The sequence below is a fragment of the Ranitomeya variabilis genome, chromosome 6 (genome assembly GCF_051348905.1).
Source record: "Ranitomeya variabilis isolate aRanVar5 chromosome 6, aRanVar5.hap1, whole genome shotgun sequence".
Taxonomy (NCBI): Eukaryota; Metazoa; Chordata; class Amphibia; order Anura; family Dendrobatidae; genus Ranitomeya; species Ranitomeya variabilis.
In genome coordinates this window covers 549,516,624-549,534,629 of record NC_135237.1, presented here as the reverse complement: position 1 = coordinate 549,534,629, position 18,006 = coordinate 549,516,624, and the positions used below count along the sequence as shown (strand labels likewise).

The window sequence follows — 18,006 nt, the reverse complement described above, 5'->3', positions numbered from 1 at the left end:
ATTGATGACCTTTTCAACAAATTGGTGATTACAAAAGTCTCAGGAAAACCTTAAATATATTTACAAAGACACCGGTATATACAGTTCTACGCACAGGACTCATCTGGCGAACGATCGGTAAGGTTGAGATGGACGTGTTAGAAATATAACTTCTGCTCGGAGGATCTAACGACCTGGGCCGACAGCTTCAGTTTGGGCTACTAGACCCGTGGATTGCCACGTGGCTGAGCTGCAGTGCCACACAACCCTCCGACTGGTAAAACTCTGATTTTAGAAAAACGCAGCCATGATTTTCTAATCCTTTAAAATGGAAAAGTCGGTGTTCTTCATCTCGCAATCTTAGCAATAGTGTGTTGAATTGGGTTGTTGTTTCCTTAAGGAGGACCAGTCACCAGGTCAAAAGTGACCAGCTCGCTGCTCACCTGAGAATGACATCATTATTATTTTTTTATTTTATTTTTTTTTTTAATCCAACATATGGCCTTTATATTTGGTGCTGATTTTTATGGTCTTGATTTTATCAAATGGAGAATGAAAAAAAAAATGGAATGCGGCAATAAAACAAGAGCAAAAAAAAAAAAAAGGTCACTTTTGCCCTGGTGACTGATCCTGTCATAGGTGTTTGCCACTGGTGAATACACAGGTCCCAATTTTGTCACCGTCTTCTCTTATGTGATTTACATTTGATAAATTGTAGATTATTGACAATATTATAATGTCTGGAGAACTTACAGCATTCATCAAGAGCTCCGAGAATAATCTTATAGGTGGAAGAACACTAGGATCCCAAATGGTCAAACCTGACCCCTCTGCAATCAGGTAGGGAATGAAAAGAAAAAAAATATTCTGTAGATATAAGAATTTCCCTCCCAGTACTCAAGTCTTTCTATCTTACATGTACGGTTATAATCGAGAGACCTTGTCTTTTTTTAGCAGCGTCAGATTTTTAAGTGCGAGAAATTGTGTTTTGAAGTTCGGTCCGGAAGTGCACTGTGGCGTAGTGATGCACTTACAGCTTCCTAAATTGGCAATACTGTGGAGGCTGAGGAGCTGTAAGTGCATCCCCAATGTCACGCCCCAAGGCACTTACAGCGTCTTATGTTAGGAGTACAGCAGAGGCCAACAGCGCCCTCCCCTGGCTGATGGACATTGTTTGCTCTGGTACAATGACCACTGACCTGTCAGTCAGGAAGAGGACAGTGCTGTAAGATCAAGAACACAGCAGAGGCTGAGGAGCTGTAAGTGCATGCCCAACGTTTCGCCCCAAGACACTGAATGTCAAACTGCTATTTTTGAAAGCATTTTGGGGTCATAAAGGGATTGACTGGCTTAACTCTTAAATGGCTAAACAGTCATTCTAATGGTTTGTGGGGGGCTAAAGTTTTGTGACAGGCTCCCTTGAAATATTTATTTTTCATAATGAAAAATTTCATTAAAAATTAGTTAAAGGGTTATTCCAACGATAGTTAGGTCACCTCCTTAAATATACAATAGGGGATAACTGACTTGCTAGTGATGGGAGAACAAGGCTGGAACCTGACGGTGTAAAATCTAAACCTGATTGCTCAGGTTCATTGTCTATGGGACTGCTGGAGAAAGCCCGGTTATAAAGCTTCTCTACTTTCCACAGTTCCATGGTTAATGAATGGAGCGGAGGTCGAGCATGCACATCACTTCTACACCATCCAAGTTTAGGGCTCTGCAGACCTTGCACCCGGTATCGCTAGGACCCTATGGACATCCCTATCTTACGGATATCAGATAAATTACAGTCTTGGCAAAAGGGAACTCTAAGGCTATGTGCACACGTCAGGATTTCTTGCAGAAAGTTTCCTGACAAAAACCGGACATTTCTGCCAGAAATCCGCATGCGTTTTTTTCCAAATGCATAGAATAGCGGGAAAAACGCGGAAAATCCGCAAAATTAATGAACATGCTGCTTTTTTTTACCGCGATGCGTTTTTTTTCGCGGAAGAAAACGCATCATGTGCACTAAACATGCAGAATGCATTCTAAATGATAGGATGCATAATGTATGAGTTTTTATAGCGTTTTTAAAACCTGAACGTGTGCACATACCCTAACTGCGATCTGTGCATGTAATTTCTGGCCAATTCTCTATGCCCTATTGTCTAGCACAGCCATAAATTGTGTCTAATCGGCGTCTTTTGGGTCTTTTTCCATCCCTTTGATGAATCATATTTACTTGGTATGATTCTAGTCTTGTACCAGCACTTCCAACAGCGTCACAGACACACAGAGAAAAGTCAACTGCCGCAGAAACCTCTCCCTCAAGCTATAGGTTTTTTTTTTTGCTGTTTAAGGGTCAGTCCAAAAAAATATATATTGTAATAGAAGCAAAAAGCGTTAAAATTAGTAAAAGGAGTATGTTGCCTGGTTAAAGGGGTTGTCAGGATATGTGATAACTTGTGATGAGCGAGCGTGCTCGAATAAGGTATTATCCGAGCACACTCGTGCTTTAACAGAGTATATTCGGTGTGCTCGAATACTATGGTCGAGTCGCTGCAGTTGTATGTCTCGCCGTAGCAACACATGCAGGGATTGCCCGTTACGTAATCCCTGCATGTGTTGCCGCTGTTGAACAGCCGCGAGACATACAGCCGCAGGGACTCGAACATAGTATTCGAGCATGCCGAATATACTTTATTAAAGCACGAGAACGATAACTTATTGATTACAGGAAAGTTCAACCACTGGAACGATCGGTAGAACGGGGAACGTTTATATGAGCTATAACGGAGCACCATGCTTGCGCTCCTTTCCATTCATTCCCTATGGGGCTACAGAGGGCTATTTCCAGCAGCACCATAGGTAATAGATGGAGCAATGTTCGAGCATAAAAGTGCCCCATAGGGAAATAAAAATACGCAGCTTTGCCGATCGGCAAGGGATCTAGCGATAGGTTTGTCACTATTAGAAATCTGTCAACATAAAAATTGATATTCCCGACCAATGAAACATTGCTAAATAATCAAACAACGTGCTTTACCTGTAGGATTTCTTACGGTAGCTGCAAAGATTGCCGAGCACCTACCTGACGTCGCAGCAGACATGGGATGCGTTAAGCCGTTTGCCCGTGTGGCTGCGTACAATGAGAAACGAGCCGCGTGCTTGCAAAAGCGAAGAGTATTACCTGCGGACGTCGAGGCTATTCTGCCATCAGCTATTGCTTTTGGAGAATAGGTTATCAATTGTAAGTGTTCTTTTTCTGTAGTGGGGCAGTCAATGTGGTAAGTGGATGCTGGGATTATGGGAGATGTTGTAACTTCCACGTTACGGCTTAGGTCAAGTGGTTCAAGCTTCTCCTGAGGCACAAAGGCAACAGCGGGTACTATATAAACAAAAGAATGTGATAGAGTATTACAATATGACGTTCCGGAGGACAGATCTCATGACATTCTGCTCGATACGGCAGGAAATCATTGGAAATTTTTTTTTTTGAGCTGGAAAAACACAAAAACATCTTCATGGATCGGCAGGCGAAGGTAAAACTTTTTCATTTGTATCGTCAAATCAAACGTCAAAACATGTAAGAGCGCTAAATTATCATTTATTAATATCATCATAGTTAGAACAACACCGATAAACAAAAAAAACATCAATATTTCACCACGTTCAATTCTAATAACTTTAAATAACTAATAAATATAACGCTGGTGTAAAAAAGGGTTAAACATTTTTTTTTTTTTCATTATTCACCCAAATAATGAACCGTTACCCAACCCCTCGTCCAGCCCCTTCAGAAAACAAGAGTCGTAAAAGACTTGGAATTTTACGTACAGTCATTTAAGAAAGAATAATAATTTAACCAAAACATTGTACAAAAATATTCAAAGAGTTAATTTTTTTTTCTTTTTTTAGTTATTCAAATGAATCATGGACAAACAAAACAAAAAATGGGAACTGGTGCAGGGTGAATGGAAAAAAAAAATGGAATGGGAGTAAATTCATTTAAAACAAAAAAAAAAATTTAACCCAAAAATCATTGAAAAAAAGAGAAAAACTAAAGCATATTAACCCCTTCACCCCCGGAGCTTTTTTCGTTTTCGGCTCCCCTCCTTCCCAGAGCCATAACTTTCTTATTTTTCCGTCAATATGGCCATGTGGGACTTATTTTTTGCGGAACTAGATGTACTTTTGAACGATACCATTGGTTTTACCATGCCGTGTAACAAAAAACGGGAAAAAAATTTGCAAAAAAGTGCAATCTCACACTTGTTTTTTGCTTGGCTTTTTTGCTAGGTTCACCAAATGCTAAAACTGACCTGCCGTTATGATTCTCCAGGTCATTACAAGTTCATAGACACCAAACATGTATAAGTTCTCTTTTATCTAAGTGGTAAAAAAAATTCCAAGGTTTGCTAAGAAAAAAATAAATAAAATATTGCGCCATTTTCCGATACCTGTAGCGTCTCCATTTTTCATGATCTGGGGTCGGTTGAGGGCTTATTTTTTGCGTGTCGAACTGGCGTTTTTAATGATACCATTTTGGTGCAGATATGTTCTTTTGATCGCCCGTTATTGCATTTTAATGCAATGTTGCGGCGACCAAAAAAACGTAATTTTGGCGTTTTGATTTTTTTTCTCGCTACGCTGTTTAGCGATCAGGTTAATGCTTTGTTTTTATTGATAGATCGGGTGATTCTGAATGCGGCGATACCAAATATGTGTAGGTTTAATTTTTTTTTTTTTTATTGTTTTATTTTGATTGGGGCGAAAGGGGGGCGATTTCAACTTTTATATATTTTTTTATATTTTCAAACACTTTTTTTTTTTTTAAATTTTGACATGCTTCAATAGATGCACCAAAAGATGCACCCGGAACGCCCTGACGCACGTTTTGCCCACGTGCTCTCAAGGGGAGTGTATTTGAGAAAGCACGTGGGCGAAACGTACGTCGGGGCGTTCCGGGCAGTGGCACTCTATCTAAGAATGGGTAAGCATTGATTTATTTCCAACATTTTACAAAGATTTCCCTAATGTTAAAGTTCTCATCATCCGGGTAACAATACATTACATGATGACCTTAAAGGATGTTGTGTGAGCCTCAGATGGGATAAAATATATATATATATATATATATATATATATATATATATATATATATATATATATATATATATATATATATATATAAATTCACAATGCTATATGATAGGTGCTGATAAGATACCACTGCTATGGAATTCTGACTGAGTCTTTTTGAGATCCTCACATGGTATGATATGTGTTTTAGATGAATTTTCAATAAACTTTATTGATTTTATATTGTCTGTGTCATAGTGGTCTGTGAGTACTTTGTACTCATCTTTTGGTGGTATAGTATATTTGTCCACTATCTTTTGATTCTTTCAATGTAATTGATGGAGAAGTAGGCATAGCAATGCTTCTGGCTGAGAATATTTATTTATGCTTTTTGAATCTGTATTTTGATCCATAGGAGGCTACAAGCATGCACAACTCGATCGCCTCTGCTACATAGAGGTGAAGCACAGATCACCTCTATGTAGCAGAAATGCAGGTGTACTTTGAACGCCGACCACAGGGTGGCGCTCAAAGCAATCGGCCATCAACAACCATAGAGGTCTCAAGGATCCCCCAATCATGTGACGGGGGTCAGCGGTGCGAGCACCTACGGCCGGGAGCGCTAGTTAAATGCCGTTGTCAGCGTTTCAGAGCGGCATTTAACTAGTTAATGGGCGCGGGCGGATCGCGATACCGCTCGCGCTCATTGCGCGCACATGTCAGCTGTACAAAACAGCTGACATGTCGCAGCTTTGAGGTGGGCTCACCGCCAGAGCCCACCTCAAAGCGGGGGTTCTGCCAGCTGACGTACTATTCCGTCAGCTGGCAGAAAGGGGTTAAAATAAGATAAATATTTTAAAAATTACTCACCTGCAACATTTTGAAAAAAAAACTCAATAAAGAAAAAATAAATCAAGTATTGGGTGAAAAGGTGGTAAAAATATTTTGAAATGATAACACCCACAAAAAAATAATAATGGAATTAGTGAAAAAAAAAAAACAATTGTGGAATTAGAGAAAAGTCACTTCAGAATGCTTTTAAAATTAACCCAAAAATCATATAAAAATATGAAACTGGTGTGAACGTTTACACACACATATACATATATATATATATATATATATATATATATATATATATATATATGTTTATATATATACACACATATATATATATCTCTCTCTCTCTCTATATATATATATATATATATATATATATATATATATATATATATATATATATATATATATATATATATATATATATATATATATATATATACACATGCACACACACACACTGTATAAATTCACCCAAATATAGAACCAAAGAAATTGAGAGTGAAGAGGAGTTAAAAATCTTTTTTCGTTTTCAAATGAGTAAAAAAATAAATAAAATCAGTTACAAAAAAAGAAAAAAAATATGCAACTGGCAATTGGTGTAAATTAATTTAAAAAGGTATTTCCATCTCCAACATCCTATCTCAAAAGGTAGCAGGTGTAATAATGATACTAACAAATAGCTCCAATTAGAAATGCAGTATAGTTCTTCTGATTCACTATGCCACTTACCCCACGTGTAGGGCATTGCAGTAGCCTGGGTATCCATGGTTACGACCACTCAGAGTGACAGTTAGTTACTTGTTGGTGGTCGTAACCATGGATACCTAAGCTACTGAAATACCCTATGCATGGGGTAGGCGACATAGCTAATCAGAAGAACTATACTACATTTCTAATTGTAGGTATTTGTTAATATTCTTATTATTACACCTACTATATATTGGGATAGGATCTTGGAGATGGGAATACCAATTTAACAAGAAAAATCTATTCAACCCAAAAAAAAGTGTACAAAAATAGGAATCGATTAAATTAAAAAAAAATTACTTTAACATTATTCACTGAGATAATGAAACAATTTCAAAAACATTTTTAAAAAATTATCAACCAAAAAAGAAAAAAAAAAAAATCACAGAAATATATGGACTTAAAAATATTTTTAAAATAATTCACTGAATGACCATTCAAAAAAAAATAAAAATTTTTTGTAAAACTTGGAAATAGTAAACAATTGATTTTGTGGACCCTGACCGAAGGGCACGCATTAAATTTATTAATTACCCTTGGCTATTGAAAGGTCTTGCGGAGTCTGTGAGTAACTTAGAAGGCTTTTTTCTTCATGGACAGGTATGTGGAGAGTGACGCCAGGGGCTTCAGCTGTGTGACGCCGAGATCTTCGCCTCTGGTTGTTACGTCCAGAAGGTCTAGAAAGATTTGTGCTGTGTTGTGTACCTATAAAGAAAGATCTGTCAATGACTACGAAGTGGAAGAAGAAAAGTTTTATATTTCTAGTTAAAATGATAGTTTATTTCCAAATGCGAACTAAAAAATAAAAAAATAAAATAAATAAATATATATATATATATATATATATATATATATATATATATACACTAATAAAAAATAAGCAAATATTTAAAGATATTACAAATAAAATTAATATATTTAATTTCATTATATTGCTATGTTTAATTCTCTTTTTTCACTTTTTATAGCTCATAAAATTAAAAATATAAGTTAAGTAATAAGAAACAAAGAAAAAAGTAAAGTAAAATATTAATTTAAATATTGTACTTAACTTTTCATTTTTTCTTTTATTATTGTACTTAATATTTTTTTACAATATTAAGTTACAAAATGACAAAATAAATTACACACATTAATATAATGAAATAAAATAATTATTTTTTGTAGTTACAATTTTATTTTAATATTTTACTTAATTACTAAGTAAAAATTAACAACGGGAAAGGCCCAACTTGTTTTTAATATTTAGCTTTCTATTTTAGCTTTTAATTTTACACACAAAAAAAACTTCTGCAAGTAGAGAAAAGTGTTTTGACAATTCATCCAACTAAAAGAGACCACTACACAAGTTGGAATTAAGAGTTAAGTGTGAATTAAAGGGAGTCTTGTTAGCACAAAATGACTGTTCAAACCAAGCCATGCGTTAAGTGAACCCTTGGCCGATCAGTTCGGTGCACACCTTCCCCACCAACTTGTTTTGCATTATTTTCTGTCGCTTATTCTTGGGTTCACCTCTGTGACTGTACAAAAGAAGAAGGGCACTGAACCATTTGCCCAATCCAAGGGTGTTCCAAGTCCCTGTGCTTGGTTTGAACAGTTGTTTTGTGCTGTAATTATTTAGAGAGTTTCTCAGGCATTGCCCCAGTACCCATTACAGTACCCCACAAGACCAAACTACTCTCCACTTGATTGATGTTGGGGTGGAGGTGTCTGGAGAAATAGGAAAATTATGTTTGATAGCAACAGCTAATTTTTCTTTATTCATTGAAAACCTTAGTAAAAATGTAAAATCAAAAAAAAAAAAAAATGGAAAAAAAAATCATATATTCTAAAATTAAAAACAAACAAACAATTAACTATAACCTGACCCCATCCTGCAATGTAACTAATTTTGCAATTATATTATGAAACTAGTTTTTATTGCTGCATGAGCACCAAGACAGGAGATTGGAAATGTCAGATCCTCGCCTTGATTTAGCTGCGGATCAATAATGGGTAATGACGGGGACTTTTGACACCCTGTGGCGTCCACAGGCTCCTGTTTGTCTTTCTTGCTGCGAGACTTCCCGGAAGACAAAGATGGCGGCAACAGCAAAGGTCTCACTGTCGTACTAGTGTAGCATATATCTGCTTCAAGTGGACTCTGAGAAATGGGAGTAATTGCCTAAATAAAAAAAAAATAAGAAAAAAAATAAAAAAGGATCAGTGTTATATTTGCATTACACAGGATTCAATAAATAATTATTGAAAAGCAAGAATGAAAAACAAATGACAAATGTCTACTGATAAAAAATAAATTAAAGGTAAAATTATGTAGATTATACATTAAAAGAATTTAAAAAAAAAAGACAAAAATTGCTGATTGTTGTCAAATATATAATTTAAGTAAAATAGTAAAATGGCAACTAACGGGGAATAAATATTTATATTCTGAAATTTAGTGTCTTGTTTTAAAAAAAAATCTCTGCGCAGTATGTGAAATCTATGCATGCAGTACAACTTGGCGCTTCTTCAGAGTCTTCTCTGGGAGCGTTAGCCTTCACACCTCCCTCACAGATGTTGCCAATCACAGCTCGAAAAGGTCAGAGACTTATAGATCAGATATCGAGCTGTGATTGGCATCATCTGGGAGGGGTGAAAGTAAACGACCCTCAAAGATAACTCTAAAGAAACACCCAGTTGGCTGCAAGCAGAGATTTCACATACTGTGCTCAAACATTAATACATGTGAATATCTCTGCAATAGAGCGTTGTAGTGCAAACCAGAAAAAAATGGCTAGATCAGAGGAGTTCAGAGTTTTTTTTCAAGTCTATTGTTAGGACAGAACCTTAAACATTTGCTTGGCAATGTCGGATTTTTGGCATTTCTGATGTTCACCTGATAAGGAGACTAATTGCTGCCTGGAGGTGGAAACCCACCAATCTGATACTCACGGTCCATTTTAGGTACGGTATATACGATCAATATTGCGTTCTCCGAAAATATCACGCAATAGGCTTCTTTTACACTTACCGGGATATTTGCGGCCCGTTATTGCGGGCCGTATCGCCGCAATTTTCACGGTCTGCCGCTTTAACAGACCACAAAAAACTTGCAGATCGTTTTTCGTGTTTCCAATACTATGGAAAACGTATTGGGGAAAAAAAGGCGTTCCGCAAAACCGGAAGTCACGTTGCACCGCAAAAACAAGGTTCTGTTGATTTTGCGGCCCCACTGATTTTCAATGGGATGGGGGCAGTGTCTGTAAGCCCTGAGTAAGATCGAGCAGGCTCGATTGGAGCTGCAAAAACGGGCCGCAAAACCACGGTAAGTGTAAATGAAGCCTTAGAAATAGCAATTAGAGAAAAAATAAATCTGGAATTTTAAAACACACTTTTCAACCATTAAAAACACAATTATGCATCACCATGAATCGTCGTCTGTTTTCAGCAGAGACATTTACCTCTTTTTCGGGTCCAAGATTACTCACTGGATGAAATGTTACGCAGAGGAATAATTTACAACCATTTAGAAGTTTGCGCTATTTTTTTGATTAACATTATCGGCACATAGGACTATAAAATGCTACAAAATTTGCTAAACAAAATATTTGCATATTGACAAATCCATTAAAATAAAACTAGGAAAGGTGTTACAAGACAAACAATAAAAGAACAAATAGATGCAAAAATAATCCAGAGACAAAAAACATTTTGTACAATTTATAAGATGTAGTTTTTTCACAGGTTTGTTTTTTGTTTTTATTTTTTAAAGGGAGCTCGTCATTGTCAGGATGACTTCACTACTGAAACTTGTGGTGTAAGGTCTTACTACAACCATAAAAAATGACACCCGTTTTATAGTCAGCTAATGTTCCAGTGCAGAGAAATCAAGCTTTGGAGGCATATGCAAAATAGCACGGAAGTGCATTGGGGGTGTGTCGATGCACTCTGATTGAATCAACCTGTGTGATCGCGACACCGCCCACATCACGGATTGGCTGCTTCTGAATTTAACTCCGCCCACACCACTGATTTGCAACGTGTATTAAAAAGAAAACTGCCAATGAGTTCTGATTGGACTAGGAGGCACGAGACACCTAGTCCTGTAGTAATAATCTGCTACTGATAAAACACCGATTGTATTGAACAAAAAAAAAAAAAACAGCCTAGCAAGTGACACATCGCTGGTCTCAGTCTTTACAGATTACACAGCAAAAACCTGCTGACACATTCCCATAGAAGGAGCAGAATTTCCATTAAAAAAAGGAGTACTTTTCATACAAAACAGTACATCAGGCTTTACAGAAAATCCTACCAAAAACATTTTTGCCTGCAGAGGGAGTTTTTCAATGTTTAAGGCTACGTTCACATTTGCGGTCAGCGCCGCAGCGTCGGGCGCCGCAGCATCGCCGCATGCGTCATGCGCCCCTATATTTAACATGGGGGCGCATGGACATGCGTTGTGCTGCGTTTTGCGCCGCATGGCCGCAAGCGTTGGACGCAAGAAACGCTTCAAGTTGCATTTTTTTTGCGTCCAACTTTCGGCCAAAAAGGACGCATGCGGCGCAAAACGCAGCGTTTTAGCGTGCGTTTTGCCGCGTTTTTGTTTGCGTTGTGCGCTGCGGCGCCGACGCTGCGGCGCACAACGCAAATGTGAACGTAGCCTTAATTGATCGACAGTCTATTTACGCCACTTTACAATGTGGATGAGCGTCTGGCTTTGGTGATCCTATTTGGTTGTATTAAAAACATACGTAAAAAATAATAATGGGAACATTCCGGCAAGGAGGAGGCATCTATAAAACAGCAGTCACAGAAGCATATAACACAGCCGTGTCTGTCGAGCTCCGGCGATCACATCTGTACGTGTTTATTACATGTATACGATTGTGCAGGATCGGCAGCCGCTGTCTCCGCTCTTTCTTTGGAGGACAAATCCATTATACTTTGTGCTGATTTCTTTATTAACAGCGCTCAAAATCCAAAATCTTCCATGACGGCAAATGACTTTACAGACAGTGGAATATGTGAATATTTGCCCATTTTAGGCTAAAAGTTTGTGTATTTTTTTTGTTTGTTTTTTTGAGCAAAACATTACAAAGCCGGTAAGACATTAATTATATTAAATACATTAATCATAACCACAACATGTAAACAAAGACCGTTTATTGCACATCAACTACAACAGCTCAATGGTCATCGAAGGTAGCAGACGTCAGCAGTTCTATAGAAAACGGAGGTCACATCGCTAAACATAGAAAAAACAGTCCAAAAAAACAATGTTAACTCAAGAATGGCTGAAAATGTTAGAAAGAAGTAACCTGAAAAACTGATTGCATTTCCAAACGCGATCTGACAATATCCATCTAGGAAGATGGGAAGAACCTTTACATTTGTGACCTGGGTAGGAATGAAGTGTGCACGTTCGGCCACCGCTTCAGGCAGCAGCGCTGGCTGGTCTCTTTGGGAACCAGTGATATCACTGTTTGTTCTCCTCCAATCTGTATATTTGGAAATTACGGCGATCCCCGGCCTAATCTTTTACAATATTGTCAAAGCAGATTGGGTTTATTGTGCTAAATAGTATACAACGCGTTTCAGGTCTCATCACTGGAGATGAGCTAACCCAAACTTAAAAATTCGAGGTTCCTGTGCTAAATGCCGAACACTGACTTCTCACCGAAAGTCCGTTGCAAGAGAGAAAGAGAGGGCGCGAGAAGGAGAGAGCGAGGGCGCGAGAAGGAGAGAGAGAGGGCGCGAGAAGGAGAGAGGGCGCGAGAAGGAGAGAGAGAGAGGGCGCGAGAAGGAGAGAGAGAGGGCGCGAGAAGGAGAGAGAGAGGGCGCGAGAAGGAGAGAGAGAGGGCGCGAGAAGGAGAGAGAGAGGGCGCGAGAAGGAGAGAGAGAGGGCGCGAGAAGGAGAGAGAGAGGGCGCGAGAAGGAGAGAGAGAGGGCGCGAGAAGGAGAGAGAGAGGGCACGAGAAGGAGAGAGAGAGGGCACGAGAAGGAGAGAGAGAGGGCGCGAGAAGGAGAGAGAGGGCGCGAGAAGGAGAGAGAGGGCGCGAGAAGGAGAGAGGGCGCGAGAAGGAGAGAGAGAGGGCACGAGAAGGAGAGAGAGAGGGCACGAGAAGGAGAGAGAGAGAGGGCGCGAGAAGGAGAGAGAGGGCGCGAGAAGGAGAGAGAGGGCGCGAGAAGGAGAGAGAGGGCGCGAGAAGGAGAGAGAGGGCGCGAGAAGGAGAGAGAGAGGGCGCGAGAAGGAGAGAGGGCGCGAGAAGGAGAGAGAGAGGGCGCGAGAAGGAGAGAGAGAGGGCGCGAGAAGGAGAGAGAGAGAGGGCGCGAGAAGGAGAGAGAGGGCGCGAGAAGGTGAGAGAGGGCGCGAGAAGGAGAGAGAGAGAGGGCGCGAGAAGGAGAGAGAGAGAGGGCGCGAGAAGGAGAGAGAGAGAGGGCGCGAGAAGGAGAGAGAGAGAGGGCGCGAGAAGGAGAGAGAGAGAGGGCGCGAGAAGGAGAGAGAGAGAGGGCGCGAGAAGGAGAGAGAGAGAGGGCGCGAGAAGGAGAGAGAGAGAGGGCGCGAGAAGGAGAGAGAGAGAGGGCGCGAGAAGGAGAGAGAGGGCGCGAGAAGGAGAGAGAGAGAGGGCGAGAAGGAGAGAGAGGGCGCGAGAAGGAGAGAGAGAGAGGGCGCGAGAAGGAGAGAGAGAGGGCGCGAGAAGGAGAGAGAGAGGGCGCGAGAAGGAGAGAGGGCGCGAGAAGGAGAGAGGGCGCGAGAAGGAGAGAGGGCGCGAGAAGGAGAGAGGGCGCGAGAAGGTGAGAGAGGGCGCGAGAAGGTGAGAGGGCGCGAGAAGGAGAGAGAGGGCGCGAGAAGGTGAGAGAGGGCGCGAGAAGGTGAGAGAGGGCGCGGGAAGGAGAGAGAGGGCGCGAGAAGGAGAGAGAGAGAGGGCGAGAAGGAGAGAGAGAGAGGGCGCGAGAAGGAGAGAGAGAGAGGGCGCGAGAAGGAGAGAGAGAGAGGGCGCGAGAAGGAGAGAGAGAGAGGGCGCGAGAAGGAGAGAGAGAGGGCGCGAGAAGGAGAGAGAGAGGGCGCGAGAAGGAGAGAGAGAGGGCGCGAGAAGGAGAGAGAGGGCGCGAGAAGGAGAGAGAGGGCGCGAGAAGGAGAGAGAGGGCGCGAGAAGGAGAGAGAGGGCGCGAGGAGAGAGAGGGCGCGAGAGAGAGAGCGCGATAATGAGCGCGAGAAGGGGAGAGCGCGAGAAGGGGAGAGCGCGAGAAGGGGAGAGCGCGAGAAGGGGAGAGCGCGAGAAGGGGAGAGCGCGAGAAGGGGAGAGCGCGAGAAGGGGAGAGCGCGAGAAGGGGAGAGCGCGAGAAGGGGAGAGCGCGAGAAGGGGAGAGCGCGAGAAGGGGAGAGCGCGAGAAGGGGAGAGCGCGAGAAGGGGAGAGCGCGAGAAGGGGAGAGCGCGAGAAGGGGAGAGCGCGAGAAGGGGAGAGCGCGAGAAGGGGAGAGGGCGAGAAGGGGAGAGGGCGAGAAGGGGAGAGCGCGAGAAGGGGAGAGCGCGAGAAGGGGAGAGGGCGAGAAGGGGAGAGGGCGAGAAGGGGAGAGGGCGAGAAGGGGAGAGGGCGAGAAGGGGAGAAAGCAAGAGAAGGAGAAAGAGCGAGAAGGAGAGAAAGCAAGAGAAGGAGAGAGAGAGCGTGAGGAGAGAGAGCGCGAGGAGGAGAGAGAGGAGAGAGAGTGTGACATTTCCAGTACAAGTTCAGGTATCCAAACTGAACTTTGGAAAAAGGTTTGGGTCGAGTACCAGAACTTAAACTTCCACGTGTCCTACTCATCCCTACTCATCAGGTGTAATGACGCAATTCCAATGTATCGTTTATAAAGGCCCCTTTGTTTTACCCTGATAAATAAAGCTCTGGAAATTACTTTACTAAACCCGACGATGGCTCACGGGGACCTGAAACGCATTGTTTATTATTTTTTTAACACAAAAAAAAGCTATTTTTACTTTAACAATATAGACGAAGAGGGATTTATTAAAGTTGAGATTGCAGCAGCTGCATCGGGGGATCGCTGTCATTTCCGATCATACAGTCCAATGTATCTAACCTGATGGCCTAGTTGGAAGACTACCAGCGTCCAGACAATGCCGGCCTGCAGCAGACAGCGTAAGTGATTAGTGAAGCTGTGCCCATCGATTGCATATCAACATAACGGTGAGGATAAATCTAAACCACGAATATGTGTCTCGAGCATTACCTGGACTAAAGGTAGTAAAGCTTTTAGGCAATGTAGGAATTTATGATAGGAAGCTAAAAAACAAAGTCACATTATCCCCAGGCAGGTAGAAAAAGACAAAACACCAGAAGGAACGAAAAGGGGAAAAGAAATACTCAAGAAAACAAATAAAGAAAAAAGAAAGGACAGAGAGCGCGGGCGAGACAGAGAGCGCGGGCGAGACAGAGAGCGCGGGCGAGACAGAGAGCGCGGGCGAGACAGAGAGCGCGGGCGAGACAGAGAGCGCGGGCGAGACAGAGAGCGCGGGCGAGACAGAGCAAGGAAAAAGCAAGAGAAAAAAGCAGAGAAAATAAAGAGGGCGCAAAAAAGAGCAGGCAGGCAAAAGAGAACGGGCCGGCGAAAGAGAACGGGCAGGCGAAAGAGAACGGGCAGGCGAAAGAGAACGGGCAGGCGAAAGAGAACGGGCAGGCGAAAGAGAACGGGCAGGCGAAAGAGAACGGGCAGGCGAAAGAACGAAGGAGAAAGCAAAAGAGAACGGGCAGGCGAAAGAACGGGCACAAAAGAGACCGTGAGAAAGCAAAAGAAAAAGAGAGCGAAAGAGAGGATGAGAGAGTGAAAAAAACAAAGAAAAAAAAAAGAAAGCATGAAAGAGTGAAGGAGAAAAAGTGAGAAAAAGCAAGAGAGGTAAAGAAATAGAGAAAAAGTGGAATATAAAGAACAAGAGAAAACAAAAAAAACAAAAAAAAAACAAAGTGAAATTGAAAGGAAGAAAAAAAGAAAAAACGGGAGAAAGAAAACTTTTGAACTGTAAATAAATGCAAAAAACACATAAAGCAACTTAGTTATAAGGGAAATGAGAGTTACGTGTCAGCACCACGATATACATTCGTTTTTATCTGACAATGGTATAATCACCAGGAGGAGCTTAATTATTAAAATAGTAATTAAATATATGAAACTTATTCACAGTCGATAACATCTCTGTGTGAAGGCAGCCATGTTAGACGTAATCGCTACAAATTGAACTTAAAATTTCAGCATCAAGTTTCTTTCCTTTATGGCTTTAGATTTCCAGAGCAAAAAGAAAAAATAGTTTTCTTATTAAAATAGCTTTTTAACAAATATGACCAGAGGTTAATAACGGCAGTGCAGTACTCCCCCCGATATAAGGTACAAGGAAAACTCCCCAGGAGGTCACATCTATCATTTATGCATCATTTGTCTAAAAGAATTCCAACTAAAACAAAAAATAAAAAAGCGAAAAAACCACCCAGTTTTTTTTAAAGCAAAATATTGTACAAACAGGGCTGTCCCCATTCTTCCTAATCCTTTCCACAGGGTCACATGAAAGAGGAAGGGGCAGGATTTTTTCTTTACGACGTTCACAGCATGGATTATTTTTATGTTTTCACGGATCAGACTTTTAGACACGTCAATTTTTTTTATTTATTTTTTTCTATTTTTTTGGGGGGTGTAGGGAGATAGGAAGGTGATTCACTTTTATTATTTGTAAAAAATTGTTGTTGTTTTTTTTGCAACATTTTACAAATTTTCCCAGTTGACATATATAGCAAAATTTATGGGCCATAGGAGGCTTCATTGAAAAACAAATATGCCAATGTCGGGTGTCATTCCCAAGGCTCCGCTTCTACCATGAACACAGAGCGCTACAGCCTTCCAAATTACTATGCAAATTGGATTTTTAAGTTTGATAAGTGTAATTTTTTTGTTTTCACATAAACTCATGGATGGTTTGTGTGTCTTAGGGTCACTGAAATCAATCTCAAATACTCGTGATAGTTGCCAGCTGAGCCCCAATAAAGGAAAACTACTTAAGAAGGATGTTCCACCTTATTGAGCAGCCTCAAGTTTCAAGTATTATGGGAAAGAAAAAGGATCTCTGCTGCCGAAAGTGTCAAATTGTGCAGTGCTTTGGACAAGGTATGAAAGCATTAGATGTTTCAGGAAAACGTAAGCGCGATGATCGTGCTGTGAAGAGATTTGTGGCTGATACAGAGCACAGAATGGTTCGTGCAGATAGAGGCATAATAAGGAAGGTTTCTGCCAAACAAATTCATCGGATTGGGAGAGTAGCTGATAAAATACCATTACAAAGCAGAAAACAGGTACTTGAATCTGGAGTCCCACGAACCTCAACGTGTAGGATCCTCCAGAGGCTGCAGCTGAGCATAACCCTACTATTCAGCCACCCCTAAACAACCCTGGATGGGCCAAATGGATGGTTGGTGGATGGCCACCAACAAGGTCGCCAAGTCAGCAAGGAGGCAACAGACATTTGTTTGGCCTGAATCAGGGGGAGAGAGCTGGTAGTCCCCTTTAGGGTCCCTGAAGGTGTGAAAATGACCTCGGTAGAGTATAACGACTTTATGGTACAAAAAGAACCATGCCATGCATAGCAAAATCATCTTCATGCTGATAACGCACCATCTCATGCAGCAAAGAAACCTCTGAGTCATTGGCTGCTATGGGCATAATAGGAGAGAAAAATCTTAGGGTGGCCACCATCCTCCCCTGACCTCAGCCCTATTGGGAACCTTTGGAGTATCCTCAAGCATAAGATCTATGAGGCTGGGAGGCCGCTCTCATAAAAACAGCAGCACTGGGAGGCTTTTCTGATGCAAAGAAATTCAAGCAGAAACTATCCAAAAACTCCAAGTTCAATGGATGCAAGAATTGGGAAGGTAAAGTCACAATCATTTTTTTTTTTTTTAAATTAGGTTTGGTTTTTTTTGTTTTTTTTTAAGTGTTTATCATTGGGAGGGTTGTCCCCAAAAAAAAGTGTTTGATTTGATTATTATACTGAGTCATTTGCGTTGATCAGAATATTAAAGCAAAACAATTTCCATAATAATTTGGAAAGCGATGTATACGTCAGGGGTTAAAGTTTCATCCTATAAACACCATTTATCACTAGAATATATGATAAACTTAAGAACAATGAAAAGCCCGGCCACAGAGACCACCACAAATGCCGAAAATGGAGGGCTGCAAGTCCTTTGTATAAATGGAGTGGTAGTGAGCATGAGCGACCACCAGTCGTACACAAAGTAAACAGAGCAGTGGTCGCACATGCTCACTACGTCTTCATTCACAACCGGGACTTTGGACCTCCTGTTCCGGTGATCGGTGGGCGTTCCCTAGTTACCATTCATAAA

General features: G+C 41.2%; 1 protein-coding gene across 1 annotated transcript in view; it reads right to left on the bottom strand.

The window, feature by feature from the left end:
- Nucleotides 1-18,006, bottom strand: part of PHF20L1 (PHD finger protein 20 like 1) — a 102,006-nt gene that overhangs the window by 37,354 nt on the left and 46,646 nt on the right. Inside the window, exons 9-11 of the mRNA XM_077271259.1 lie at nucleotides 8,605-8,800; nucleotides 7,171-7,341; nucleotides 3,155-3,352 (exon numbers count right to left, since the gene is read on the bottom strand). Coding sequence (XP_077127374.1) covers nucleotides 3,155-3,352; nucleotides 7,171-7,341; nucleotides 8,605-8,800 — 565 coding nt within the window. The remainder of the gene's footprint in view (nucleotides 1-3,154; nucleotides 3,353-7,170; nucleotides 7,342-8,604; nucleotides 8,801-18,006) is intronic.